The following is a 22,976-nucleotide window of genomic DNA, read 5'->3' as shown; positions in this document are numbered from 1 at the left end:
AGAGAGGTGGGTCTTTAACTAATGCTCAGCCTCTAAACCAATTTCACTTCTATTCCTACACCCGAAAGTGCAGCACGGTACAGTCAGTGTAATCCTGCTGGTTTTCAGTGGTTTATACTGGGAAACAGACACTGCAGTGATGAGGTATCTCCTCCACTGTATGATCTGGCATGCTAAAAGTATACAGAGAAAAACACCATGCAAAACAAAAGAGTGATGTATGTGCTGAGGTTAGTGGAACATGCTGCAGTGCCAAATGCCTGGGGTAATCACCCTTCCCACATCACCAGTTCTGCAGTTTTATCCCAAACACCAAAGAGGCACCTATGCCAGGGCATCTCTGCTTTGCAGGCCAGCAGCTGTTCAAGGATACAGGGAATAGTAAAAACACCATAAGGTGCAAAGAGCAAACAGGAAAATCCACTCAAGGGGATATTCACTGATGATTTCAACACACAAACCTTTCACCTCCAGCTCAGAAAAGAGACCAGGTGAGGACTCTTCCTGTGCTAGAGCAGGAGGTTAACAAAAGAGCAGTGCTTACCACTTGTGGACAACCCAAATCACTACCCTTCCCCCCCCAGATTTCCAAAGCCAGGCACCAGCTCTGGGTCTCTGGGCCATACCTTGGTGGCCAGCAGACGGGTCAGGTAGATCTCAGAGACCATCTTGCTGCCGCGGTCGCCCTCCCTCTGGTCCATGTGGTCGTGGTTTTTCACCAGGTGCCAGAGCTTTGTGCCGCTCTCCAGGTCGGGGGTGATCATGGGTGTCCTCGAGCGCAGGCTGTCAGGGCTGCTGGCTGTCCTCAGCATGCTCTCTGCAAGCACAGGGGATGCTCCCACCTGCCACCTCTGCCTCACCACCAGCCCCACCATGGCCCGATTCAGCCTCTGCAGCCAGCACAAGCTGGGAGCTCTGCTGTGACCATCCTCACAGCCTGCTGGGCCACACGCTAGCCTGGCTGATGTACAGGGGCCAGGACAACCATGGAAGGAGTTCTGCAGAGCCTGTCCTGCTCCCAGCACGCAAGTGCCAGGATCACAGATGCTTCCTGATCACACTATTCCCTTCCAAACCAAGGCTGAAGTACACCTGCCAGTACATTCGTGGGAGTCTTCAACTCTGCTCTTTTAAGTGCTAAGTGCCTCTGTGCTTATTTTAATTAGATTTCAGGGGAATAAAAGGGAAAGGATCCCTTAACAGCAGCCATCTAACATTTGCCTTTTTCCCCTGAGCCCAACACACTGCAAAGAAAGATGGCTCTGAGGGCACCTGCTCCCTCTCCAACACTAGAATAAGTAGCATTGTGCAGGAGGGCTGGGAGTTTGGAGGACTTTGTTCACATGAGTTACAGTTCTAGTCACATGCCCAGCCCCGTGCCACCTCCCCAGCCAGCCCAGAGGAGGATGCCCATGTGCACTCACCATATCTGCTGAGGGACTTGGTGAAGGTGGAGGAGTTGGAGATGTTGTATGCTGAGTTCTGCTTGGGCACCAGGGCTACCGAGGAGCCATCTGTCACCTGCAGGTAGAAATGGGCTGAGCAGGCTGCCACACCAGAGAGGCACAGGGGGAACAGCCCCAGCACAGGGAGAAACCAGCCCCAGAGGGATGCAGGGGCACTGCCACCACGCCAGGGACATCATCTCCAGCAAAGGAGCCTGACATATCTCTGTGACAGCTGGGGGAAGGGGAAGAACAGGAACACACCAGAAAGCTCAGCATGAAAATGGCAGAGTAAGGTCAGAGTGGGAAACAGCCTCTATGAACCCTGGAAATACCCCATTTAAAAGGACCACAAACATGAGGTGCAGGCAGGAAAGTGACTGCAGACCTCCTGGCCATGGCCCTGGAGAGCTGAGCCCAGGCCCTGACCAAGCTGAGGAGGGAGAAAAGATGCTTAAGCTCAAAGCACCTGGTGACTGCTCCATGTTCTCCATCATGGACAACCTTACCTGGTAGTGGGCCAGGGTGTTCAGCCTCTTCCAGTCATTGTCAATCTTTGTGGTGACATCTTCATCCTGCAGTATGATGCGGGCCATCCTGCCCTGCCGCCACTCTGTCCCCATGAGGGAGAAGGATTCAAGGATTCGTGGTTAGTGAATAATAGGAGCATAAAGATAAGGCAACACAGTCCCAAGGCATCAACTCTCTGATCCCCAGGGCTGATGGCTATCAATGTGTTGGACAAATCCAAGTACTCAGGGAAAGAGAGCATCAGTTTGACCCTGGTGACTGTTACCTTTGCTACTCTCCACTTCCCTGTCCCACCTTTAAGAACAGGACTAATAACACTGCTCTCAACTATTGCTGGCCTCCTTGGATCTCAAGACACCTCAAGCCTGCAATTCAGACCCCAGAAGACCCAAGGGGCTCTCCTCCCCACCCCGTCTACTGGCAGGATCCACACTCTCATGTCAGACTCCCCACACACAGTCAGTGCCACCAGCGTGGCAAAAGTGAACTGAGCAAGCACAAATGTGCTTCTGTAGGATCTGTTGATTTCCTGCCCTGCACAGATTTATTGGCACTTCTGCTCTTAGCCACATCCCTGTTCCCCACAGGGAAGTGCTTGGCCTCTCTCTTACCCAGGTCCATGTCTCCAGCTTTGGGTCTCTGGGAATAGGGCACACCCTTGTAGACAGCATCCAGCAGCTTCTCCTTCACCTGAGTGATGGTGTCGCAGTTCAGCACCTTGACAGGGATCTCTGGGGCATTCTCATTCTCAGGGTTCACACAGTTGAGGGTCTGCACAGGATCAGAAAGGGTCGAGTGAGAGGCTGTGACACACTGGCTGCAAAGGCAGGTCCAAGGACACAAGGCTACAGCTGTCTACAGGCCGTGTCTGCTCACCTCCTGAGCTGCTGTGGAGTTGTAGCCTCATGGCACATTCCTGCTCCCCTTTCCCCACCTCTCCCTGCCACTCAAACCTCCAACTCCCAGAAGGGAAGCACAGTGTCAGTGAAGGAGTCCTGGGCCAGCAAACATGCCCAGTGCACCAAAGCCTGTTGAGAACAAGCAACGCCCAGGCACACTCCACTCCCCTCCCAAACCATCCCTGTGGAGACTGAGCTGCAGGTGAAGAACCAGCTGCAGGCTCAGCCAGGGGCAGGGTCATGGCTCTTCTGAGCCATGTCAGAGGACATGGCTCAGAAGAAAGAGGAGAAGTCGCTCTCCATCTCCTGCAGTAACCTCAAAGCTCTAACTTTGATCCCCACCAAATATGAGCTCCATATAGCACAAGCTCAACAGCATCTCCCACCCAAACCTGCCATTGCCAGAGGTTTGCTTGGAAAGATATGGAGCAGGATTCAGTTCATGTTTGGCGTCCTTGGGCCCATGGCAAGAGCAAACCTTACAAAGGAAAGGCCCTGCTTCTGACCTTGTCTGAGATGGGCCCCACTCAGACAGGGTAAGAGGCACCCTGGAGAGAACAACAGACAAAATTCTCTCTAAAAGTATTTTGTGTGCCTCCAAAATCTTGTATATAGCTGGACTTGGCAGTCCTGGCAAGCACCAGTACCACTGAGCTTCTGCTTGCACTAACCAGCATTTTGTAGTCAATCTGCTGCCGGATGAGCTTGTCCTCACTGAGGGAGTAGCGAGCCTCTCCTGTGATGGCATCAATGGGTCCCTTCTCCATCTGCTGCTTGATGGCACAGTAGAGCATGAAGAGTGGTTCCCCAGCACATTCCTATGGGACAGGGGTATGGAGGAGAGAGAGGAGTTAGAAGGTGCCAGGCACCAGCTTTGCCTTTCAAGAACCACCACCATGTCAGAAGTCTCCTGTGGCCCTGTACCATCAGTCCCCACACATGGCATTATAAAAAGTCTTCATCCCTTGCTCAAGACTGCAAGGAGTGAAGTCCATGGTAAAATTCATCCTGTGAAGGAACTCACTGTCTCCTTCCAAACCCACTGGAAGTTGTTTGTCTATCAACCTCAGATACCCAGGGCTTCCAGACACTTCTGGGTGAATTCTGCTCATTCTGCAAGCCAAAGATGAGCTAAAAATGGTAAATTCGGGTCTACTAAAGAGTAGATTGAATCTGGGTACCTTGAGTATGGGATACAGCCTGTCTTTTGAGCTGCTCCAGACAAGAGAAGCACCTGAGGACTGGAAAAGGCACACTGCAGTGGGACAGTCTGGGGGCTCTTGCCCAGATATTACAATGCAGTTCTGACACCTGCCAGGAGCCCAGTCTCACATGAGAGAAGGTCAAAGGAGGGTTCTCCAAATGACAGCTGGGCACAGCCAGCCAGACCCACTGGAAAGGAAAAGCAAGGGAGTAACCAACAGACAACCCTACCCTGAGTCTCCAGGTGATGGAGGGGACCAGGCAATGAGGTTTCCTGCAGTTAAACCTTTTGCCACCTACGCCTCTCCACTGCCAAGGCCTTGCAGTCAGAGCCAGCTTTAGCTACCACACAGAGCCACATCAGCATCTATCTCATATATGTGAGGAGGGAAAGGGAAACTGGACCAGACACTTCCCCCCAAAACATGCTGGATGCTGGATTCAGAAACACTAAAAGACCTGCCAAGGCTGGAATCACCAACCAGCCTGGGGCCAGGATTTGGCATAGCAGGACTGGGAGTGGACACCCGTTCATAACCCAGGGCCCAAACATGTCCCCTGAGCTGCATGCAATGAGCCCTTGCAGATAAAGGCATTAGCCCTAAGGGAGAAAAAAGGGAGCAGAGAGGATGGAGAGAAGTCCCAGCAGATTTTACCCCACTAGCCCTCATCCCTCCCTCCCGGCCGCCTCACAAATAAATTGTACTTTGGTGCAAAGTGCGGCTGCTCTCCCTGTCACCATATGCTGTTAGCATCTCGTTAGCATCTGCGGTAATTAAAGAGACAGCTGCTAACGAGCAGGAACAGGCATACATCATCCCCAGACCTTCCGACAACATGCCTGTCTTTGAAATTATGTTTCATTTGCAAACTTGGCTTCATTAAGTCAGCTTGGAAAAGTGAGAGACCCAAGTGGGTGCTAGGCTGCACATCACCGGCTGCCTGCAAGGCGAGGTTGGCTGCAGAGTGGTGAGAGCCCAGGGGTCCCAGGGCACCCCAAGCCTACCCCTCTGGTTCTGGTGGAAGGACTTAAATTCCCCTTTTTGGTTGCTTGCAAAAACTCCTTGTGAAAATTTCAAGTCTGTGGAAGTGGTATGGATGGAGGATGGCTTGGAGCGGGACTTCTTCTTCCATCTGCCATGGCTGCTACAGTCTCAGCCCACAGATTTCACCTCTCCAGTAAGGCATGGCTGCTGCCCCCACATCTGCAGTTCTGCACCCACCTCTAGGGATTCACACCAAGAGAGGTGGGCTCAGTCTTTCCTACACTGGCTTCTGTTCCTAGTGTGGATCCTACCCTTAAAATGCAACACTTCACTCCCAGCCTCACTGTCCCCACTGGCTCTTGAACACCGGGGCCAAGGTGCTGCTGTGGGTCACAGCTCACTGGGACAATGCAGATGAGGATGGTTTAGGGATCATCTTTGACAGAGACTGACAAAATGAACAGGAATCAAAGAAGCCAATGATGGGCAGTTCACCTGGAATGAACCCCATCCAGTGAAATACAGAAGGAGACCACTGAGATGTGGCCAGGTGGTCCCTCAGGTTGATGAAGGCAGCCTGTTCCCCAAATGTGACGGTGCCCACCCTGCCAGCCCTTATGCAGTTTGCTCACTGCTGGGGACCTGACTGAGGGGAGCTCTGGGGGCTCTCCATGTGAGCCGAGCTGGAGCAGGGCAGCTGCAGACACCCTGTGCATGCCCATGTTGATATGTTGGGAGCAGGCTGAGACAAGCCAGCTAATTCCCAAACTGTCTTACTGACTAGATCTAGCTCATCAGGCACCTAATATTGTGCATTTTTCAGCACTTGTCTTGATTTATCCATCTCCCTTTCCCTGAGGTGTCTCATTAAGAGTCTGATAAATGCTACTACAGGGTCCTCCTGAAAGCGCCAGCCCTCGCTGGCTCCCCACGCTGCTGGGCCTGGGCATGAGGGGCTGTCCTGCGCCTGTCCCCATCTCTCACCCACTGTATCTTGCTCTGCTCAGGGCAGGTTTGCTGAGAGCTGACCCAGTAGCTGGGCACGTGGCTGTCTGCCTCATTTACATGCACAATTACTGCAGTTTGGGGCACTTTCCCTGCTGGCAAGCTGTCCGTTGTGATACTCTTCATCTACTGCACAGCCCTCTCCTGCTGTTGCTGCCACCTGCGATCCTCTGTGTCCAGAGACAGGTGAGAACAGCCTCGTGGGTCTCCTCTGGTGGGACCAACCCAGAAGAGGGCATGAGCACACCCTCAAGTCTCTTCCACTTTAACTCAAGTGACTCAAGGAGTGGAGTTTCAACCACTTCCCAAGGAGATGAATCCCAGTGTAACAAATTTCACAGCCAGCAAGTCCATCCAGGGCTCTATGTATGTTTCTCTTGTAATGGTGCACCTAGATTAGACCTTTCTCCTGCTGCTACCACCCAGACACTGGAGGTGTTTTCCCATGTCTAAGTCATGGTGTAGCCAAGGACTTTTCTATAAAGAGGCATTGCCCTGGTTCCACCATCCCCACACCTCTCACCTGCTACTCCTCATCCTCAGACCTGCTCCACAACTGGTAATGTTCCCACAAACCTTTCTGAAGGGGGTCAAGGACAGATGCAGGACACTGATGGTGCATGAGCTAATCCAAAGTAGCTTCTGAGCATGGCCCAGTCCAGCCAGGGACAGGTCAAGGATGTCAGGTCACACACACAAATACAATGTCCCCAAACTCTGCTGTGGGTGTTCATAGGCTGTGCACTGCACTTTGCTCAGCCAAAGCATAACCCTGTCCACTTCAAAGAGCCTTGGAGGAGTTTATCCATATGAAGAGCTACTCCTGCCTGTCCCACCAAGTTCACAGAGCCAAAGAGCCTTCTGCCAGTGTTCTACTCAATCCCACTGGGTACTGCTGATGCAAAAGGGCCCTGCTGGACAAAGCCCTGGCACAAAGGGGTGGTGGGAGGTTTGACATCTCCCTATGACCAGCACAGCTCTTCTCCTCTCCCACCCCTGGCAAGCAATCTCCAGCATCTAGATAGATTTTTATAGATACAGGCTATTCCTCGACAGAGGCAAACAGCCAAGTGCATGTAAGTGATATTATAAATCACCTCTCGTTGACGATCACTTGAGTTCTGCTGAGACTCCTGCTCGCTCTCATCTCTTGGCTGGAAATAGTTCAAACCCTCTTTGTCTTAATGAGGGATGAAATCCCACAAAAACAGCAGTGTGCCACCCAGTCTCACTGCACCAACACCAGGCAGCATCCCAAGAAACAGCCCTGCTGCCTGACAAACCAGCGGCAGGATCACAGGCATCCTTCACCCATTGGAGTCATCCCAAAGCTGCAGCAGGACTGAGCCTGGGGTCCATGCACTGGAGCTGCTGCTGTGTAATCTGCATGGAAACTGGTGCAGCTGTGGCAGGTGGAAGCACTGGTGCTGATGGAATAAATGTTCTCAATATGGGTAGATGCACCAGTGCTAAAAACAGAGTTTACACTGTGGTGTCCTCTTCTCCTGCCCCAATGAAATTGGAAACAGGTGAATAAAAGCTAAAAGGCTCTGCAGCCTCATGCAGGTGCAGTTCAGAGCTCTGTCCCTGGCTGTCAACAAGCCCCTCAAGGCATCCATCCCACCAGGGCACCTTTGTCAAGGGAAGCAGCAGCAGAAGTGGAGATGCCTGAAGGAAACAATTCCCCTACCACAGAGCCTCAGTGCTGAAGAGATGAAGGAAAAGCAGCAGCATTACATGAAGAGTGCAACTCATCAAACTACAACCCAAAGAGGCAGAAACAGCCCCGATCACAGCCATGTCTGCAGAAAGATCAGTTCTCAGGGCTTTTTCCTCCTGAGTTACACAAGCAAAGGCAAGAAGAGAGGAATGGGGACCACTCCAAAACTCAGCTGAGTTGCTTCAGATTTATCTTTCCTCAGGGCACCATTATTAAAATCTCAAACCCAATATGTATTAAGCAATCCCAATCTGGATTTCATTTCCCAATCTCAGCTATTTCCCAAAAAGGAGACCAGAATCACATCTCAGAAAACCAGGATGAAAACAGAGATCTGGGAAGCAATCTCTGCTCTGGGAGGGAGAAGCAATGCTCAGAAGCATGTCAGCCTGGGCTTTGGGTAGCATGCTACCTGGCCCAGTGAAGCAGGAACCACCTCCCTGTCCACACAGGGTTGCCATCCCTTCCCCAGCTCACCTTCAGAAACTTGTACAGCAGAAAGGTGAACCAATTTGTCAGCATCTTCTCTGCCACCGACTCCGTCCTGTAGGGAAGGTAGAGAGCAAAGCCATCAGCACAGAATATTAAAGGTCTCTGATCTCACCCATTGCCAGCTCACCCTCAGACTGTAGCTAAATTATTTTTGGCTTTAAAAGGCTTCATCTGGAAAGGAGGCTCAAAGCAAGGGGCACGAGCAGGCAGCACAAGCTCTGCTGGAAAGCCTGCCCATCAGCACTCCCCAGGAGAGTGAAAAGCAAATTGGTCTCCAGCGTATTTGGAGAACTGCAACAAGCTCAACCTTGTCCCACTGGGAGTCTCACCAGGGGATGGATGAGAAGCTTTCTGCTTCTCCCTGGTACCTTCTACTTCAATGAACTTTGTTTCTTCTGTGTCGTCCCATTGGAAGCAGGCAGCTCTCTCCACAGGAGGATTGTATGAGGCACCTAAGCCAAGTACAATATCCCCAAATGTACCTCAAGCTCCCCAGATAAAGCACAACCTGAAAGAAGGGCTGAGGTTGCAAGGCAAAGACACATGTAGCTGGAAGCCCCTTTCCCCACCTGGGAGCTGCTGTTGCCTTCTGCTCCTGCAGTGCACTCAGTACTGCCACTGCCCTATGCAGGCCACCAGTACTGATGACATGGGACTCCCCTGCAACCCCTGAAGCAGCCCTTGATCTCTAAAGCATCAAAGTCCAGGGCCCATAGCAGAGCAAGAGGACAATGACCACCACCAGTCCACTGGTACATGGCCTTGGTTAAAGCCACAACCAGATTTAGGTCTGGAAACTTTGACCCAAATACATTTTTGATCAAACTTATCCTCATCAGCTTAAAACAAGGGGATTAAAGAAGGAGGGAGTAAGAGCAGTGGTTGGAAACTTAACCTGTTTTCCTTGTACTTTTGGAACACAGACACTGTGCCAGGCTTGGAATTTAACCCTTCCATGCCTGCATGGTGAAGTTTAGGGTTGCTGTCTGTCTCCTTGGAGTGGGGTGGTGATGTAGGAGTTTGCAAGTGTACACTGCTGCACTCACTTGCTCCAAAAGAAATTTAAAAATGGAGCTGTGCCTTTCAGCTTTTGGATATACACTCCAAAGCTGCCTTGAGAAAATCTATATATTACCCCTAGTTTCCTAAAGCACAATTCAAATCCAGATGCAAAAGCAGCATAGCAGGGAAGGCCCAGGGAGTTGCCTGTGTCTGCTGGGGACCATGCACAAAAGGGAGAGCAGGATCCCTCAGGATGGGTGTGAAATGTGTGAATAGAATGAGGGACCTCGTGGTGCTGGTATTGCAGCCGGGATGTGCCACACCAGCAGAGAGAGAGGGACAAGGACCTGAGGGTGACACCAGACCCTGGTGAACCCTGCAGCCCTACAGGTGCAGCTTAACATGCCTGGCTCTGCAACACACCTTATCTCTCTGCCATAAGATTAAAACTCCCTTAACATGTTCATTATTTTTAACATGGCCTTCACTCCTAAAATCTCCAGCTTATCCACCCATTAATTATCAGATCAGCCACTTGCAAATGCAGATGGCCCTGAAAGCACAGGCAATACTAATAACCTCAGGGACATGGCTGCATTCCTCTTGCCCCAGGGAAACAAACACAAATGGTTGACTCAAGAAACAAAATCCGAAGGAACCAAAATGTTAGAGCCACCAGAAGGAGTCCCACTGCCCAATTCCAAGCACTGCCTAACCAAAATGTCATGCCCAGCAGATGGGCCAGGAGCAGTTCCCAAAGACCAGATGGCTGGGGCAGAAAATCCACTTTCCCAGAGTTTATTCAAGCTGACTCAGTGTCATATGGTCCCTTCCAAGGTTTTCTCTTGTGCTAATGGGGCTTAGCCCTTTTTGCCCTCCCTGGAACAGCACAGCCCTACTTAAAACATTTGAGGACAGCATTTCTTGAGCCTTCAGGGAAGGGAAGGCTTCATGCCCCCACCAGGAAAGAATAATCCACGACAGGGAACAAAAAAGGGAGAAGGGACATGGAGAAAAAGCCAAGGGAGAAGTGGACTGCAGCTATTCAGCAGACATCCTCCCTGGCCCTAGAAAGGACCTGACAAGACCATAATGCTTATCTGAAGTGCCACTACTCAGGCTCTGGAGGATGTTTGTCTTTATCCATGATAGAGCCAGATGCCACAGCAATGGGGGGATTATCCAACAACCAAATAAATAAGTAACAGTTCTCCCCACTTAGATCAATGCTAATCCAGTTGCCCTGGGCAGTAAGCACACTCTCACACCCAACAGCAAGGCTAATCAAACAGATAGAGAAGCACAGCTCTCTGCACCGTGGCTTCAAGAACAGTCTCTTTGTTAAATATCACTCAGGGAGGAACAAGCAAGGTGCAGGCCAGGGGACTTATCCCTGTCCTAACTGCAGTGGCCCTCGAGCACTGTGGCTGGGGACTGGCAGTCTTTGGGCACTGTGCTGCTGCCATGGCTCAGTCACTGCTGCTGCCAGCCTCCTCGTGATGCCTTTTATTTATATTTTATTGATTTACTTCAGAAGCTGGAAATGCATTCTAAATATTTCAGTGAAACCTGGTGTTCTGGAGGAACGATTGGAAGAGAAGAGCCTAAGAATGCAGTCAGGGGACAGGGATGGGGAACAGCGGTTGGCACATCCAAGACACACCCCACTCCCAGACAGCCATCATCAGCACAACACACCCCCTCTGACACATGCTAATGAGACATTAAGGGCATCCTTGTAATGTGATAAATGAAGCAGAGAGAGTAAGAAAGCAACGTGCCTAACGAGATGGGCAACCTGGATGTAACTGGGACCAGCCACATTTGGGTCTTCTCCAGGTGTTTCCCCAGGGCCAAGCATACAAAACCTGACAGGCTTTGTCCAGTCTGGCCATGCCATGAACATCAGTTTATGTTTGAAAGATGCCCTGGGTATCTAGAGCCTTTCTGGTGACGTGCCAGCCCTGTGCCTCTCAGCCATCCTTGCAGCTCTTCCAAAGGCTGGTGGCACCAGGCTGCTGGATGTCAGCATGGGGAGGCACCACATGGCGTGCAAAGGGAGAAGATGGCACCAAGGGCCTCGAGCTGAACCAGTGGAGCTTATTAATAGTTTTTGTTCAGGACTTGGTGTATCTTTCAATATTCATCAGCCCGTGATGAAGGAGAGCTCAGAGCTATCGTTAAATATTGATGGGGCAGGCAGACTCACGCAGGGCTTGGCAGGCTGCCTCCTGCTTGCACTTCCCCTGGCCCGGAGAGACTCCCAGCTCGCAGAGATCTGAGTGACTTTCCCAGGAAAACCCCCATGTGACTGGCAAGGCAGGTAAGCCCTGAGGAGACAGCAGGGAAGGGAGGACTGCCTGCTGCCAGCCACAGAGGCACCAGGCAAGGTAAGAGCTGCCCCACATGCCAAGTGATGTGGGGAACCACCTGGTCACCTCCCCTTCTCCAGGTGACCTACAGCAACACACCACAGTGCCTGGCACCAGCATGTACCCTACCTGCACCAGCCTGGCCAGCACCTTGCTGTCTCCTTCCCAGGCAGCACGAGCCCACACAGGCCAAACTGGAGTGAGAACATCCCACGGGTGCTCAAACTGGAGTGAGAACATCCCACAGGTGCTCCTGAGCTGGCTGGGGCCAGGTAGTCCCACATCCCTCTCATACTTTGAAACAGACAAGCAAGGAAATGCTTGACCACAGACTCAGTGCTCTCACTGCCACAGCCAACACCAAAGCCATCACTGGTGGCATCCCCAAAGGACACCAGCTCATGGCACTGTGCTCAGAAGTGTCTGGGCACTGCCCCACAGCTCCAGCCTCTCAGGGGGACACTCACCTCCGCAAAAGCAGCTTGGGGTGGTTCTTGCTCTCCAAGTTCTTCTCAATGAGGTCGGAGAGGAGCTGTTTCAGCACCCCTGTGGCATACTCCATCTCTCCCTGCAGCGCTGTCATGATGAGCGAGGCCACGTTGCCGCGGTCCCGCATGGAGAAGCTCCGCTGGGCCTCCAGAGTACGGATGAAGGTCAGCAAGAAGTGCTTCTTGTTCAGGAGCTGACCAAAGAGGGTCAAGGACTTCTCCACATTAGCCTGGACCTGCAAGGATAGAGCAAAGCTGAGAGACAGGAATGATAGGGATGATAGTGATGAGAAGGTGGCTGGACAGAACCACACCCTGAATTCACTCTCAATCCCACAAAATGAAATTATGAAAAAGGGTCAAAAAGCAGCTGGACTAGGTCTATCCCTACTACCAAGCTTCCCCTCTGGCAATCAGTCTCAGTTCCTCCACAAGAGTTATCTAGTTTGTAAAATCCCATCATGAGGTTAACACAGTCTCAGGGCATCAGTGTATATGTATGTCTGTATAGACACACCCTTCCACACAAAGACTCTCTCCCACTTGTGTGCAGACACATAAACACACTTCCCTCCCATAAACAAACATTCCTTTTCTCCCAAGCACACACACAAATTATCATTTTCAATTTCAGCTAACAAGCAGCTCAATTCCCACCCAAGTCACTGCAACATGTGCTTTGGGTATTACATAGAAAGCAAATAAAGCCACAACCCCGAGCTCCACGAGCAGCAAACCCGCCTGGTTTGGAGGGATGGATTTCAGATAGGGAAATAATAGCAGAAATCTGTCTCTGTCCCACTGCAGACACACCCTATAAAAGTCCCTGTACTCATGAGACATTTGAAGTTGTATTTCTGGCCATGTTTGGCCATGTAGGACCCAGCAGGGATTGGTCTTGGATGCTTTCACACCTGCATTGCCATCAGCAGCCCAGGTCTGGCTAGCCGTGACCACATTTGTTATCAGAAATGAGTATTTTTACAACACTCCATTTTCCCTTTAGAAAAGATGGTTTCCTCTGAATAAAAGCCTTCCTGTGATAAAACATCCATTTTTTCAGTTTTTTTCTTTAATTCCCCCCCTTGTCTTCCTGATTGGGAGAATAAGCATTAAATTTCGCTTCATGTCGGTATTTGGAGACAAAACAACACTTTTCATTTCAAAACACCAACTCAAAATGAAGAACAGAGTTTTGACACATCAAATCATTTCACTTCAATCAAAACTTTGGATTGGTGCTCTTCAGTTCAGTGAAATTCCTCACAGTTGTAACTTCCCTCTCCAAAATACTATTTCCTGCTTCCCACCAAGTCCCTGTCAATTCCAAGGCCCCATGTTCAACTTGCTGATCATTAGCAGAAATAAATGAACAATACTGAGTTAAATATTTAATCAGGCTTAAATTCTCATAAAGCAGCCAGCCTGCCCCTAAAGCCTGCAGAGGAAGGGAGCTGGTACCGGTGCTCACTGTGGATTAGCATGTGCGTGAGCAAGCTTCCTTCCGTCACTTGCAATAGCTAATGTTACACTCTGAGTAAAGAGACAAATAAAAGCAAACCTGATTAAATTATATGAAGCTTACACAACTCTAGTTGCTTTATTTAATCTCTTTTGGGGATTTTTTTTCCCCTTCGCAAATTGAACCCCTTGCTTCCCAGGCCAGGCTGAGCTGGTGTGCTCTCTCAGGCAGGATGTTTTGGGTTAGGAGCTGGAAATGGACAAAGTCTATCCAGTCTGCCACACCAAATGCAAAATTCCTCCTCTGATACCCTTTTTGATACCCTTTCCACTTTCCCTCTTTAGGGAAATTCTTTAAGAGCAAGAGCAGAGGTGAGAGGAGAGCCAGGCATCTGCACAGACAGGAAGGGCTGTGCCCCAGGGAGACCTACATGCCTGCTTTGGCTCTGAGCATCCGGAAACCTGAGCTGCAAGGGGAAATCCATGGAAACAGGGTCCCCACCACCCTCCAGAGCTGGGATTAGGGGCTGGGGAAACAGAGCAGGCAGAGGGCCAGGGCCCACGCCGTAGCCATGCTGGTGTACAACACCAGCACGTGCACTTGCAGTTGGTAAGAGCTTGTTGTGTTGTAATTAGTGACCGTGCATCTTGCACCAGGGCCAATTACTTCTCCTAAATACATTGTGAAGCCCACGTCGACATTAATTACTGTGCTGGGTCAGCAGTAAGGGGAAGCGAAGGTCACCCCCCTCCTTCCTCTTGTAATCAAGAGTGGCCTCAGCAGCCCAGCACACAAGAGGCAATTGCTATGCAATTGCATGCACTAAATTATACAGAGGTGGGGAGGACAGGAGAAGAGAAGGAGCTGGTTTGGGGAGCAGAGGAAGGATGCCAAGGATGGGTTCTGCATGGGGAAATGGAGCCAAGCAAGCAGGCGATGTCAGACAACCCTGCTAAAAACAAGCGACCAGTCAGGCATCAAACAAACCCAATTGAATAAAGCAAGTGCTGTAGAAAATGACAGCAGCAATGATATTAATATAAATATTGATATTAATGTCAGAGAATGCAGTAACCATTTGGCAGCCAGTCCACATCCGCGCCGGCTGCCACGTGGAGAGATGCACCACGCCGGGCCAGCATCCAACCAAAGCATCTCTCCAGCCCTGGGGCACAGGGGCTCGTGCAGGGGACTGTGCAGGAGCACATCCCCAGTGTGAAACACTACAGAGACAGACAGACAGACCCACACCTCCATCTCTTTCAACACAGGGTGGTCTTCTATCCCCGGGAAGAGAACCCGCATGGCGTAGGTGCGGTAATCCAGAAAGGGGATGCCAGCCCCATCCAGGTCATTGGTCAGCTCGTTGATGTCTGTCTGCAGCTCAGCAAAGGCTAGGGAGGGAAAAGCAGAATTAAACAACACATCCTGGAGTCTCGGCACACAGCGTTGGCACTCAGCCCCTCATCACACCCCCAGCACCCCACGGGTGGACCCTCCCCAAGGCATGAATATTCTCAGCATTCCTCTTCCTGGCAGGCTGTGATTGCTGTCCCCATGTCACAGATGGAGAAATTGAGCTGCAGAGTGTCGGGATGACATCTCCGGAATAAATGAAGTGGCAGATTTGGGAACAGAACTGCCAGGTCTCAGGGGGGTCAAATCCCCCCTGCCCAGCACTTGCAGCCTCCCAGGGATGCTGGGGGCAGGGAGGAAAAGCAAGGTTTGAACAAAAACAGAGCTTCTTGGGGAAAATGTTAGCCTAAATCACAAGATTGCCCTCATTTCTTTTTGACCTAAATACTACTTGAGAGAAGACCATGAACACATACACCCTGGAACCTCCTGATCCCAGCAGAGGCAGCTGTAACTCCCAGGGGAACATGATCCAGGGGGCTCCTGAACCTTTAATTGCACCTACAGGGAAAAGCTGATGGGAGAAGAGTCCTGGAAAGGCACCAGGGAAAGGGGTTGGGGTGGGGGGAGAAAACCCTCAGAAAAATCAAATTAACAGCACTTTAAAGGGAGCTGAAAGCCAGGCAGAGGACTGCAGGCTCGTCAGCCTGATGAGAAAAAACAAACCGTCAGCTTGAAAGGCGTGCTATCTTATCTGTAACTAGTGGGACTAGAAAAGAGAAAAGGCAGGGAAGAGATTGTGCCTTTTAATTAAAAGCAGATCCTTTTATCTGCCAGCTGTGGAAGACAAGACACCATCCCCTCCACCAGCTCCCTCCCCTCTCCCTGTCACCAGTGCCATCCACAGGCATGTGGAGGGATGGGGACTTAGGGGAGCAAAGGTTTGTCTTTCTTTCCCCTTTTTATTATCTTGTTTTCAGTGCCTGCTTCATTCACAGTGTCCGGGCTGCTTGTGGCTGTGGCTGGCAGGGTCGGGGCCTCTGGAGCCAGCTCAGGGGGATAATGGGCAATTAGGTTTTATCAGCAGTATCATACAAGGAATTCTGTCCAATTTCACAGCTTCTGTCTGTCACATAATGAGAGATCTACTGCCCACTCACAGGAAACCTTCGCTACCCTACTTGCTCTCTTTTGTCCCACTTGGAGAAACGGAGGAGAACTTCTTAACTGGAAAAATCCCCAAATCCCTAAAATGAGTTCACTTCCACTGACAAAGCAGCTCTGCCCATTCCCATTCCCTTTCTGAAAGGCAGTAAGGAAAGGGTAGGAGCACGCTGAGCCTTGGAGCAGTAAGAAACACCCAAAGACCCCCATGCTGATGGCAAAGGGATCCCTCACCCTCCTTGCACTCCAGGGCCACCCGGGACTCCAGGTTGTCCATCTGCAGCTGGAGACGTTTCAGGGTGCGGTCAGCATCCCGGGACTTGCGCTTGTAGGCGATGAGGACGATGATGATGATGAGGAGGAGCAGGCCGCCGCCGCCGCCGATGCCGATGATGGCGGGCAGGGTGAGCAAGCTGTCCGAGTAGATCTGCAGCGTCCCTGGTGAGAACTCGAACCCTCCAGCCTTGATCTGCACCACAGCAGGGGAAAAATGGAGCTGCTGTCAGGGAATGTGTGCCACAGGGAGCCCTCCTTGCTGCGCCCACCGTGCTGGGAACTGGGGTGTGACTCCCAGCCCAGGGCAAACGCAGGCATGGCACGAGCAGCGCGAGGCGCTTCGATGGCACGCAGCACACACCCTGCCAGTGCACGTGGAGCAGGCACAGAGTTTGATGTCTCATTCAGACAACATTACAGTAACAGATGGGATGTAAAGCAAGTTTCCCCACGGATGGGGAGCCTGGGGAGGACTGTGCTGGGTCCCTTTTAACATGGCAGAGTCCTGGAGCGTGAGCATTGCTGCACTACAACCACACAAACAAAGGAGCCTGCCTTGCAGCATGTGCCAGCACTGAGGGGGAGAGGTGGGAATACCCCCTGCCTTGCATCCAGCGCCAGCCAGGGCACAGTAACACCAAGCTGAGTGTGGGGGAGGGTGACAAAGTATTTGGCCTTACCAAACATGTAATTAGGAAGAGGGATGCCTAGGGAGCAGGAAGATGACTCCTGTGGAACGCTCTTGCACATACACCTATTATCTGGTCCTCATTCAAGGACGAGCACACAGCAGGGCTGGTGCTGGGATAAAGACTGACATTCTGAGACAAGAGGCACAAGGAGCAAAGGCACCAATGTCAGCACTTACTGTGACTTTGTGCTGGCCAGTGAGGTTGGGGGACTCGCAGAGGAGCTGTGTCTCAGAGACCGTGAGGGTGCAGGGAGTGTCTCCGATCAGCACCGTGTAGTTGAGGCGGGAGTTACCAGCAGCTGGTGGGAGCAGGTTCCTGCCCTTTGAGGGGACAAGGAATGAGACTGTCAGTTCTCATGCAATGGGGAATGTTTAAAAAAACCCAGCACAGGGCAAAATCTTTGCTCCAGGAGAGACAAAATGCCACCTCCACAGAGGGACATGTCCCTACTTCTGCCCCCAGGCACAGACTCTTTACCTTGAGGATGAGGGGAGAGCTGGGCTTCAGCTCCAGCATCCCTGTGGGGCTGAGTGGCTCAAAGACAGGGTCTGGGTAGTAGACAAAATTGGTGGTGTTGATGATCAGCAGGGCCTGGACGTTATCCATGACAAAGCCGATCTCATCCGGGCGGTCGCCAAGCTCGGGAGGGCTCCGCACAGGGTTGTCAATGGAGGGAGCGTAGCACACCATGGTGGTGTCATTGTAGACAGTGCAGTTCTGCAGGAGACACAGAACGAGGTCAGACCCACTCCCAACAAGGTGGGCAGGATCAGACCCCACAAGGATCTCCTGAAAGCAGTGGCTCTGGACATAGGATTCAGATTTGGGATCTCCTGTTCTGTTCTATCAACAGGCATCACATCCCACCCCAGGGCAGAGACAGACTCCTGTCTGCAATGGATGTGCAAGGGGTGGCAGGCAAGATGTCACTGGGGATGGGCTCTTTCTTTGTCAATATCCAATAGATATCCCACAAACCTCCCACTATTTTGAATGCTGAGATTTCAACCCTCTCCTGAAAGCACCTGGCTGGAGGCTCTGCAGAGAGATTGGTGCCTCTCATTGGGGCAGCAGCCCCTGGACCTCAGCCTCTCCAGACCATCACACCTGAAGGGCAAAGGGTGCACTTTCTGCCCTGTGTTGCACACAGACAGCATCCCTCCTCTTTGTGCTCTGCCCTCAGCCCCAGCCAGCACCACTTACATTCTCCCTTTCAGAGCTGCAGTACTTGGCCCGGATCCTGGGCTCTTTGATGGTGGCCAGGTTGGTGCCAGTCACAGTCAGCAATGTCCCACCACTAGAGACATGGAGACAGTGGGTTAGGAAAGGCAGCTTGGCACTGGATGCCCAGTTCTAGGAAGGAAGCAGCCATCATCTCCAGCCAGATGCCCATCTGCCCCAGCCTGGGTGAGACACCATGCCCCAGGTATCTCTTATCCCACCCATATGTTGCATGCCTGGCAGGACCTGGCCTGCATCAATGTAAAATCATTTCAGCTGACCCAAGGGCCAACTAGGGATATAAAACCTGGTGATTAACACTGACATCCCACCCTGTGTGCAGGTTTAGGGTCTAAAGATGGCTCCCAAGCTAAAGCCAACTAAGCATTCACAACAGGAAAGCATCCCAAGTACAAGCTCCTCTGCCACCCTTTCTTCATCACAGAGGCAGTGGGTGACAGGAGAGGCTGAACTCTGCCAGGTTTTCTCCATGATTTGGTGTTAAAAGCCCCGTGCTCCCAGAGACCTTGGCCATGCCTCTGGGGAGCTTGCTCCTCATCAACAGCCTGGGGAAGGTTTCCCTTGGCACTAGCTCTTAATGGATTCCTTCGCCTCCTCTCCAGCCAATTCAAGCCTTTTAGGAAAATATGTAAACATTTCAAAAAATCCCCCGATGGGAAATATTTTAATTTTATTTGCCGCCACCAAATGTCAAGCTGAAATTAAGCAGATCCAAAGCACTCTCTGCTTTGCCCCCTGCCAGGCTGAGCACTGTAGGCCAGGAGTTAGCAGGGCCCTGGTGCCAAGCCATTGCTCACACTCCTCTTGCCACATCTCTGGAGTGCAGCCTGGCAGTTATCACAGCACTGAGATGTGCCCATCAGGAGCAGGAAATCCATGTGGGAAACAGTCTCCCATTCATCCCACAAGCTCCTTGCAATTCACCTGTTGATGCTCCATTCAGGATCAATCTTCTGGATGGTGGGGTCCTCTGTGTAGTTGTACTTGACCTCTGGGTTGCTCAGCTCTGCCCGGTTGATGTTGATGAGGATGGGGGAGCCGCCGGGGGTGTGCCCTGGGGGGGTCCTGCAGCGAATCTCACGGGCGCTTCTCCTGGGGCAGAAACACACAACCTGTCAGTGCCCAGGCAGCCAGGCAGCCCCCTGCCCCAGCCCCTCTCCCTTTCTGAAACAGCTGCGGGGTGAAGAGAGAAAGGAGGAAAAAAAGAAAAAACCAAAAACCCAAGAAATGAAACAAAAGGCAGGCGGGAAAGACTGAGCAGCTCCTGAGCGTTCCCATCGTGCAGCGGCTGCAAACAGCAGCGATTAGGGCTGATAACCAGTAATTACCGCAGGAAAATATTTAAAGAGCCGCTCCATTATCATCCCTAATCTAAAAATTATCCACTTCATGCCTCAGGGCTTTGTGCTTTTAGAGAAAAATCTCTGTTCTTAGGGCTCTTCCTGCAGCCTCTGACACACAGAGGTTTCAAGAGGAGACACCTTTGGCCACCCAGGGGGTTTGGCCTCCCATGGTCTCTCCTGGCTTCCTAGCCCAGGCCTCTGGCTGCTGCTCTGTCTGGGGGTCCCACTGCCTTGGAAGGTGCCTGTTGCCCACCCTCCACCACCCTGTGTGCCCCTCACCATGAAAAAGCACAGGGCCGTCCCCCGATGGTCACAGAGACGTTGCTGCCAGCGTTGAGGTGGGTGCCTTCGATGGCAATCCAGGTGCCACCAGAGAGAGGGCCCCGGGCTGGGACAACACGGGAGAAAGTGGGCATCTGTCAAAGGAAAAGGGCATCCCTGGAGTCAGACAGGCTGGGAACTGAAATCCTTACCCCCAGGCAGCTTCAACCAGGTGACAGGGCCACAGAGGAGAGGGACCTGTGAGACAGCAGCAGTACTGAAGCCTGGCAGTGCCAGCAGGACAGTGGGGAGGCAGAGCAGTGGCAGCCTTGGAAAAATTCAATCATCATGACTCAATGCCTGACCAGAGAACCCCCACCTCCCCCTCAGGAAAATGATGGCAAATTTTCCAACTCAGCCAGAAAACCACCCAAAACCACCCAGCACCACCTCCCTTTCGAGGTGACAGACCTGTCCCCAGCATCGGGCTTACCACAAAGGTGAAGGTCTTGGGGGATATGGCCCGGTAGCTGGGCATGCAGTCACGGATGCACACTTCTACCCGTGCCTCATGCACCTTGCTCTGGCTGGCATCTCCGATTTCACACACAATCCTAAGAGAGAACAGTAAGAAACTCTCAGTGTCCCGGCACCAAGACACTCCCTGTGCAAAGCAAAGGTCTCAGGCGCCAGCAGATCCACAAGAAACCAAGGCGGTGGCCCTCAGAGAAGCTTCCCTAAAGCCTTTGAGCCCTTCCCAGAGCAACCATAACCAGCACATACTTCCCTCCCAGTTCAGCTCTATGCCTTTTGCAGCCACAGGCAGCATTTGAACACCATCAGTGCTGTCCTAAGCCTCCTGAGGTGACCTGGAGCACACCCACCCCTCAGCAGGCACTTACTGCTCGGCGCTGATGTACTCGCTCTCGATGGGGATGCAGGCCACCTTGCCCACTCGCACACCCCAGCGAACATCCTCAAACTTCAGGCCCAGGTTCTCGCCAGTGATGGTCAGACGGGTCCCTCCTTGTCTGGGGCCTGTCTCAGGGAACAGCTAGGAGAGAGCATGGTCTGTCACCAGGATGCAGAGCCACAGGGATACCTTACTGAGGCAGGCTGCAGCCCAGGCAGCTGCAGGATGTGTGTCACAAGCAGCAAGGAGCAGACAGGTGATGAGAAATGCCAGCACATCTGTAAGCTGCCCACAGGGCAGGAAAGACCTCCCCAGTGACAGCTGTATCCACAAAATCCCCCCAGGAACTAGCCAGGAGACATCAGCTGTGTCCAAGCAGAGGGCGGGGATAGGGACACCCTCCTGCAGGCACAGCCATCTCCTAGGTGACAAGAACACAAGAGTTGGAGGAGACAGGGTAGCATCAGCTGAACCAGCAAGGAAGCGCCTGGATGTGCCTGGCTTTTGGCCAGGTCCCAGGTGCCCAGGGATGTGATTCCCATGTCCGAGATGTCCTCAAAGGAGAAAGTATCTCCAACAGGTTCCTGCAGAGGTGAAATGGCAGGTGGGGGGAAATGTGTTTCTCTTCCCCAGCAAACCCCTTGCTGAGGCCAGTTGGGAAGGGAGGGGACCTCAGCCCAGCACCATGCCTCATTTACCAGGATGATGCCCAATAAAGCAGACAGGTGTGGCCTGACAGACAGTGGCAGAATGAGGGATGAACAGAGGTGTGGGCCCTGTTCCAAGGTACATGGGGACACTGCCTCCAACCAGGCAATTACAGGCAGTTTTACATCAGTGATTGCTGGTCCCGAGGTCAGCGCCCACCTGCAGCACTGACTGGGATGAATGGCAGAGCTGCATGCCCTGAGTGGGCCTGGGGACACAGCTGGGTACCCAGTGACACAAAGACACAGCAGAGGAGAAGACAGCTGCAGGCAGCAGCAGAGGGAGAGGGCAATGCAGGCTGGGTCAGTCCAGGAAGAAATCCCAGCCTGACCCAGGGGAAGGGATGGTTCTATTGCAGGTGATGGCTGAGAGCAGCCTCTCCTCCCCTCTAGCACTGCCAGGCACCTCTGCCTGCACTAAACCCAGCTCCTGGACAGATTCAAGCCATGACCAAGCATGTGTAAGCTCTTTCCATTCTTGGCAAAGCTGGGCAGCTGTAGCCCTGGGGCCTGAGATGGATCCTCCTCCTCCTTGTGAAGGGCTCATTCCTGAACATCATCTCCACAGCAAGGAAAAGCAGATGAGCTGAGGGTGGGAAATATGCAGCAGTGGACACTGTCCATATCATCAACCCTGATGGACTGCATGGAGCCAGGGGCTGTTTCCACACAGTCCCACTACAGCCATTGCCTCTGGGGTTAACTTCTGTCCCTGGGCTGGTGACCTTCAGCACACACGAACTCAGAGAGGAGCACCCAGTCCCCTTCCACACAGGCATCCTGCAGGACACGTCCCAGGCCAGCATCAGAGGTAGGACTGGTGCCTGAACCCTGGGTCATGCCAAGGCAGTCACAGCTCACTATTTACACAGCAACGAAACCCTCTGGGGCTGTGGGGAACCACTGTTTGCCTAAAACTTGTTCAGCCCCTGCCCAAGTCTGGGATTGGAGCTCGTTCTAGCAGCTGCAGCCAGCAGCAGGTTGGGTCTTCCCCTTCAGAAAGCTCTGGTGGGAAGGCTGGCAGAAGAGGCTGTTTGTTTGGTGTTTCTAAATGAGTGTTAAAAGCTGCTCCTGCGTGTTCCAGCCTCCTCCTCCGCAGCAAAGCTGACAAGGGCCACGTGTTTGGGGAGGAAGGAGCCCAAGAACGAAATGACATCGTTGGCCACCCAGCACAGGGAGGTCACAGCTAAGCAAGGTGTGTGGGAGCGGGGGAGCTGCCAAGGAGAGCAATAGCTGCTCAACCCCCCTTTTCCCCTCTCCACCTCTGGACCCCTGGCCCCAACAAACAATGCTGCTTTTCTCCTAATTGGTTTCATAGGGTCCTTTTACATCAACAAGCAACCAGCTCCAGTGGGTACAAGCAGTTGGCTTGCTCTCAGCTCTGGTGGCCACAGCACAGCCAGGAGGTGCAGAGGCC

General features: G+C 52.3%; 1 protein-coding gene across 1 annotated transcript in view; it reads right to left on the bottom strand.

Annotated features, from left to right (window-relative positions):
* PLXNA1 (plexin A1) overlaps positions 1–22,976 on the bottom strand; it is a 114,160-nt gene that overhangs the window by 12,870 nt on the left and 78,314 nt on the right. The window contains 16 exon segments of the mRNA XM_030957063.1: positions 627–817; positions 1,425–1,521; positions 1,955–2,058; positions 2,588–2,747; positions 3,547–3,693; positions 8,267–8,333; positions 12,123–12,379; positions 14,857–14,999; positions 16,360–16,594; positions 17,270–17,413; positions 17,571–17,810; positions 18,297–18,390; positions 19,260–19,427; positions 19,958–20,094; positions 20,433–20,553; positions 20,842–20,993. Coding sequence (XP_030812923.1) covers positions 627–817; positions 1,425–1,521; positions 1,955–2,058; positions 2,588–2,747; positions 3,547–3,693; positions 8,267–8,333; positions 12,123–12,379; positions 14,857–14,999; positions 16,360–16,594; positions 17,270–17,413; positions 17,571–17,810; positions 18,297–18,390; positions 19,260–19,427; positions 19,958–20,094; positions 20,433–20,553; positions 20,842–20,993 — 2,457 coding nt within the window.

This window comes from Camarhynchus parvulus, chromosome 12, assembly GCF_901933205.1.
Source record: "Camarhynchus parvulus chromosome 12, STF_HiC, whole genome shotgun sequence".
NCBI classification, from domain to species: domain Eukaryota; kingdom Metazoa; phylum Chordata; class Aves; order Passeriformes; family Thraupidae; genus Camarhynchus; species Camarhynchus parvulus.
The sequence above is the reverse complement of the archived record's forward strand: the minus strand, read 5'-3'. Positions and strand labels throughout refer to the sequence as shown.